This window comes from Onychostruthus taczanowskii, unplaced genomic scaffold (genome assembly GCF_017590055.1).
Source record: "Onychostruthus taczanowskii isolate IOZ18803 unplaced genomic scaffold, ASM1759005v1 scaffold303, whole genome shotgun sequence".
NCBI lineage: Eukaryota > Metazoa > Chordata > Aves > Passeriformes > Passeridae > Onychostruthus > Onychostruthus taczanowskii.
Window position 1 is genome coordinate 1 of NW_024500384.1, and position 6,570 is coordinate 6,570.

General features: G+C 65.6%; 1 protein-coding gene across 1 annotated transcript in view; it reads right to left on the reverse strand.

The window, feature by feature from the left end:
• Window positions 1-2,960: 2,960 nt before the first annotated feature.
• AP1M2 (adaptor related protein complex 1 subunit mu 2) overlaps window positions 2,961-6,570 on the reverse strand; it is a 6,728-nt gene continuing 3,118 nt past the window's right edge. The window contains exons 3-10 of the mRNA XM_041409642.1: window positions 6,416-6,483; window positions 6,187-6,317; window positions 5,959-6,106; window positions 4,781-4,907; window positions 4,562-4,704; window positions 3,698-3,769; window positions 3,436-3,622; window positions 2,961-2,983 (exon numbers count right to left, since the gene is read on the reverse strand). Of these exons, the coding sequence (XP_041265576.1) occupies window positions 2,961-2,983; window positions 3,436-3,622; window positions 3,698-3,769; window positions 4,562-4,704; window positions 4,781-4,907; window positions 5,959-6,106; window positions 6,187-6,317; window positions 6,416-6,483 (899 nt within the window). The remainder of the gene's footprint in view (window positions 2,984-3,435; window positions 3,623-3,697; window positions 3,770-4,561; window positions 4,705-4,780; window positions 4,908-5,958; window positions 6,107-6,186; window positions 6,318-6,415; window positions 6,484-6,570) is intronic.

Sequence of the window (6,570 nt, forward strand, 5' to 3'; positions counted from 1 at the left end):
GGGGGGTGGGTCCCAGGAGTTTTTTATTTTGGGGAGGGGGTCTCACCTTCCTCCTCTCGGCCGCCGCCTCCTCGCCCTCCTCATCCTCCTCGTCCACGTATCTCCTGCGGGGAGAGGAAGAGGAAGAGAGGAAGAGGAAGGTCAGGACACCCCCAGGGTGGGGGTCTCAAGACCCCCCTCCCTCCCCCCCACCACAGAAGCCCCCTCCCCAAATAAACTCCCCCCCCCTTCTCCAGTCCAGCGCCTGCCGGGGGCACCGGGGGGCACCGGGGGTTACCGGGGGGCACCGGGGGGTTACCGGGGGGTTACCGGAGGGAGGGGAGGAGCCGCTCACCACGTCGTCGTCGCCGCTGGAGTCGGAGCTGGAGCTGCTGGAGGAGGCGTCGCCGTAACGGTCGCGAACTGCCGGGAACACCGGGAACCGGGAATGGGGATGGGGACACCGGGAGTGGGGATGACGGGGACACCGGGAATGGGGATGGGGACACCGGGAACGGAAATGGGAATGGGAACACTGGGAACGGAAACGGTCAGAACCCGGAATGGGAACACGAACGGGAACGGTCGCGAACTGCCGGGAACACCGGGAACCAGGAATGGGGATGGAAATGGGGACAGGAATGGGGATGGGGACGGGGACACCGGGAATGGGGACGGGAACGGGAATGGGAACAGTCAGAACCGGGAATGGGAATGGGGATGGGGACACCGGGAATGGGAATGGGGATGGGAACAGTCAGAACCGGGAATGGGAATGGGAACACCGGGAACGGGAACACTGGGAATGGGAATGGGGATGGGAACGGGGACAGGAACGGGGATGGGGACGGGGACACCGGGAGTGGGGACGGGGACACCGGGAACGGGAATGGGAACACCGGGAATGGGGATGGGAACAGTCAGAACCGGGAATGGGAATGGGAACGCCGGGAACGGGAACACTGGGAATGGGAATGGGGATGGGAACAGTCAGAACCGGGAATGGGAATGGGAACGCCGGGAACGGGAACACTGGGAATGGGAATGGGGATGGGAACGGGGACAGGAATGGGGATGGGGACGGGAACACCGGGAATGGGAACACCGGGAATGGGGACGGGAATGGGGACGGGGGAACTGGGAATGGGAACGGTCATGAACTGCCGGGAATGGGAACACCGGGAACGGGAACGGGGACAGTCAGAACCGGGAATGGGAATGGGAACAGGAATGGGAACGGGAACACCAGGAATGGGGATGGGAACGGGGACAGGAATGGGGATGGGGACGGGAACACCGGGAATGGGAACACCGGGAATGGGGATGGGAACAGTCAAAACCGGGAATGGGAACGGGAACAGGAACAGGAATGGGGACGGGAACACCAGGAACGGAAATGGGAATGGGAACACTGGGAATGGGGACGGGGACAGTCAGAACCGGGAATGGGAATGGGAATGGGGGAATCGGGAACGGGGATGGGAACGGTCATGAACTGTCGGGAACGAATGGGAACACCGGGAACAGGGGGATGGGGATGGGGACGGGGACAGGGGACGGGGACAGTCAGAACCGGGAATGGGAACACCGGGAACAGGAATGGGAATGGGGGAATCGGGAACGGGAATGGGAACAGGAACGGGGATGGGAACGGTCATGAACTGTCGGGAACGGGAACACTGGGAACCGGGAATGGGAACGGGGACAGGAATGGGGATGGGGACGGGGACAGTCAGAACCGGGAATGGGAACAGGAACACCGGGAACGGGAATGGGAACAGGAACGGGGATGGGAACGGTCATGAACTGTCGGGAACGGGAACACTGGGAACCGGGAATGGGAACGGGGGAATCGGGAATGGGAATGGGACTGGAACGGGAACAGTCAGAACCGGGAACGGGAATGGGAACGGTCACGAACTGCCGGGAACGGGAACACCGGGAACGGTCAGAACCGGGAATGGGGACGGGAACGGGAATGGGAACAGCCGGGAATGGGAACGGGAATGGTCAGAACCAGGAACGGGAATGGGGGAATCGGGAATGGGAACGGTCAGGAATGGGAATGGGAGCACCGGGAATGGTCAGAACCGGGAACGGGGAACGGGAACATTCAGAACTGGGAATGGGAACCGGGACACCGGGAACGGTCAGAACCGGGGAAACCGGGAACAGGAATGCTCAGAACCGGGGGGAACCGGCACTGGAGGAACCGGGAATGGGAACGGGGGCACCGGGAATGCTCAGAACGGGGGGGAACCGGGACCGGGAACGCTCAGCACCGAGGGGAACCGGGACCGGGGCACCGGGAACGCTCAGCACCGGGGGGCACCGGTTCCCCCCGATCGGGGCTGCAGCTCCCGGTGCCAGTCCCGTGCCTGGTCCCGTTCTCCCCTTCCAGGCGCGGCTCCCGGTCCCGTTCTCCCCTCCCCGATCCCGTTCCCTGTCCCGTTCCCCCCGTTCCCGGTGTCTCCCGGCGCTGCAGCTCCTCCCGCCCGCTCCCAGCCCCGTTCCCGGCCCGCTCCCGGAGCCTCACGGCGCTGCAGCTCCTCCCGCCGCCGGTACCGCCCGTAGCGCTCGGCGAACGCCGCGTTCACGCGGAGCTCGGGCTCCGCCATGGCCGCCCACGTGACCGCCCGGTACTTCCGGTTCCGCCGCCACCTGACAAGATCGCCCCGCCCCTCCCTCCGCCGGGAGGCCCCGCCCCTTCTATCTCTTAAAAGGGCAACGGCGGCCAAAGTAGCGGGTGGGGTCCACCGCGGCACTCTGCGCCCCCCGCCCCACATCGCCCCTCTCTGCCGGGACCCCCAAACTGGGACCAGCGTCCCCCCGCTCTGCTCCCACTGGAGACCCCCCAGAGCAGCGGGACAGGGTCTCAGCTCCATCTTTATTGAGGCAGAGGAGGGGGGTGGGCGTGAGGGGGGAACTGGAGATGAGTGGGGGGTCCCAGGGGGTCGGGGGGTCCCATGGGAGACCCCCCCTCAGCTGGTGCGGATCTGGTAATCTGCAAGACAGAGAGAGGAGGTGAGCTGGGGGGCCGGGGCTGAGGGTCTCAGGAGGATTTGAGGGAGGGGGGTTGGGGGACAGAAGTTAGGGGGACACCCCAGGAGAGGACTTTGGGGCCAGGGGCTGGGGGACAGAGAGGACACCCCAGGCCAGGGCTTTGGGGTCCCAAAGGGGACACCCCAGGAGAGGGCTTTGGGGTCACAGAGGGGCCACCCCAGGAGAGGGCTTTGGGGTCACAGGGGAGACACCCCGGGACAGAGATTGGGGTCACAGAGGGGACACCCAGGCCAGGGATTGGGGTCACAGGGGGGACACCCCAGGACAGAGATTGGGGACACAGGGGGGACACCCCAGGCCAGGGATTGGGGTCACAGGGGGGACACCCAGGCCAGGGCTTTGGGGTCACGGGGGGACACCCCAGGCCAGGGATTGGGGTCACAGAGGGGACACCCAGGCCAGGCCCGGGCCAGGCGCTCACGGGGAAGGATTTGATGCTCCAGACCACCACGTTCCTCTCGGGCAGGTACCGAGCCGAGCCCACCGTGGTTTTGAACTTGGGCGAGTCGGCGTCGCTGGGCACCGGCACCGAGATCTCCACGCCGTTGGCCACCGACTGCTTCTTGAACTGGCCCTTGGCCTGCAGGGACACGCACGGGGAGGAGGGGGCTCCCTGGGGGTCCCCCGAGGGGCTGGGGGGGACGCCCGGGCTCACCTTGACCATGATCTCCACCCGGCTGTGGGAGAACTTCTCGATGATGGACTCGATCCAGATGAGCGGCTTCACCTGGGGGGGGCACAGGGGTCACGCCTGGAGGGTCCCCAGGGTCCCCTGGGTGTCCCCAAAACCCCAGGAGGGGTCCTGGCCACACGGACAGAGGTGCTGGACACATGGGGAGGGGTCACAACCCCAGGGGAGGGGTCACAAACTCACGGGGAGGGGTCTCAGCCCCTCAGAGTGTGGCCCTGAACCCCCAGACTGGGTTTGCCGGGGAGGGGTCACAACATCAGGGGAGGGGTCACAACCCCAGGGGGAGGGGTCACAACACCAGGAGGAGGGGTCACAAACTCACGGGGAGGGGTCACGACCCCACGGGGAGGGGTCACAACACCAGGGGGAGGGGTCATAACCCCAGGGGGAGGGGTCACGACCCCACGGAGAGGGGTCACAACACCAGGGGGAGGGGTCACAAACTCACGGGGAGGGGTCACGACCCCACGGGGAGGGGTCACAACACCAGGGGGAGGGGTCATAACCCCAGGGGGAGGGGTCACAAACTCACGGGGAGGGGTCTCAGCCCCTCAGAGTGTGGCCCTGAACCCCCAGACTGGGTTTGCAGCCCCCAGACGGGGGTCCCAGCCCCATGAAGAGGGTCCCAGCCCTCAGACTGGGTTTACAGCCCCCAGACAGGGGTCCCAGCCCCATCACAGGAGGGTCCCAGCCCCATGACAGGGGTCCCAGCCCCGCGGCGGGGGTCCCAGCCCCATGACGGGGGTCCCAGTCCCATGACAGGGGTCCCAGCCCCCAGGCAGGGGTCCCAGCCCCCCGATGGGGGTCCCAGCCCCACGGCGCCCCCACCTGGGTGTGCAGGCGGTAGGACATGAGCTCGAAGTCGCCGTCGGGGGGGATGAAGGAGATGGTGCGGTCGTTGTCGAAGCGGGACAGACGGACGCACTGGTGGAACTTCACGTCCTCCAGCTCCACCGACTTGTTCTTCCCCCCTGGGAGGGAGCGGGGGGCTCAGGAGGGGTGGGGGGCGCGGGGATGAGCCCCCCACCCCCCCAGCCCGGCACTCACGGCCCGTCAGCTCGAAGAGGACGCGGTCGTTGAGGCCCAGGCGCAGCTCCGGCATTCCCGTGAGGAAAACCTTCAGCTTGATGGTGCCCACCACCTCGCTGAGCACCACGCTGCCGTTGGCGCTCACCTGCGGGCACAGCCGGGCTGGCACCACCGGCTCCGTGCTGGGCATCGGCGCCCTGCCCAGCCCTGGCAGCGCCGCGGCCGCGGCACCGCCGCCTTCCTCGTGCGCGGCGCAGCCCGTCCCAAATCCCAGCTCCCATCACAGCCCGTCCCAAATCCAGGCTCCCAGCCCATCCCAAATCCCAGCACGTCCCAAATCCCAGCTCCCATCACAGCCCGTCCCAAATCCCAGCCCGTCCCAAATCCCAGCACATCCCAAATCCCAGCACATCCCATCCCAGCTCCCATCACAGCCCGTCCCAAATCCCAGCCCGTCCCAAATCCCAGCACATCCCAAATCCCAGCTCCCAGCCCGTCCCAAATCCCAGCTCCCATCACAGCCTGTCCCAAATCCCAGCCTGTCCCAAATCCCAGCTCCCATCACAGCCCGTCCCAAATCCCAGCCCGTCCCAAATCCCAGCTCCCAGCCCGTCCCAAATCCCAGCTCCCATCACAGCCTGTCCCAAATCCCAGCACATCCCAAATCCCAGCACATCCCATCCCAGCTCCCATCACAGCCCGTCCTAAATCCCAGCATATCCCATCCCAGCTCCCATCACAGCCCGTCCCAAATCCCAGCCCGTCCCAAATCCCAGCACATCCCAAATCCCAGCTCCCAGCCCATCCCAAATCCCAGCCCATCCCAAATCCCAGCCCACCCCAAATCCCAGCATATCCCATCCCAAATCCCACCACATCCCAAATCCCAGCCCATCCCAAATCCCACCACATCCCATCCCAGCTCCCAGCCCATCCCAAATCCCAGTCTTCATCCCCATTCCCACCCCAATCCCCATCCCCATCCCAATCTTCATCCCTTTCCCACCCCAATCCTCATCCCCACCCCAATCCTGCTCCCTTTCCCACCACAACCCCCATCACATCCCACCCCAATATCCATCCCCTTCCCACCCCAATCCCAATCCTCATCCCCATCGCAATCCCTCTCCCTTTCCCCCCAGCCCCTCTCCCTTTCCCACTCCACTCCCTCTCCCTTTCCCACTCCAGCCCCTCACCAGCAGGTTCACGGCCTCGATGACGTCGATGAACACCTCGTTCTTCTTGTAGCGGATTCCCTCGGAGCGCCAGGACACCGCGTTGGTCACCGTGGTGGGCACGCGCGACTTCCCCGTCTCCAGCTTGTTCCCCTCCTGGGTGATGTACCTGCGGAGGGCTCAGGGGGCTCAGGGGGCTCTGGGAGGGGGGGGTCCCGGTGCCCCCCCCAGACCCCTCCCCACGCTCACTCCTGCAGGATCTTGCTGTCGGTGGTCTGCGGGAAGCCGAAGTCCATCAGCTCGTCCAGCAGCTCGTAGACGATGACGAAGTTGTCGCGGATGCTCTCCTCCTCCAGCTCCTTGAAGTACTCACAGAACACCTTGGGGGGGGGACACCAAACCCCTCTGTCACCCCCTCCCCATGAGGAGACACCCAGAATTAGGGTCTCACCCTCTGAGACCCCCCTCCCCAACTCACCTCCACCACCTTGTAGAGGAAGGAGAAGACCAAGGAGGCATTCCCGTTCTTCTTGGTGGTGGCCACCACTGCGGGGGTTAAGGAAAAAGGGGGGGGGGGCGCACCGGTGGGTCCCCGAGGCTGGGGGGGGGGTCCCGGGGGGGGGAGGGGGCTCC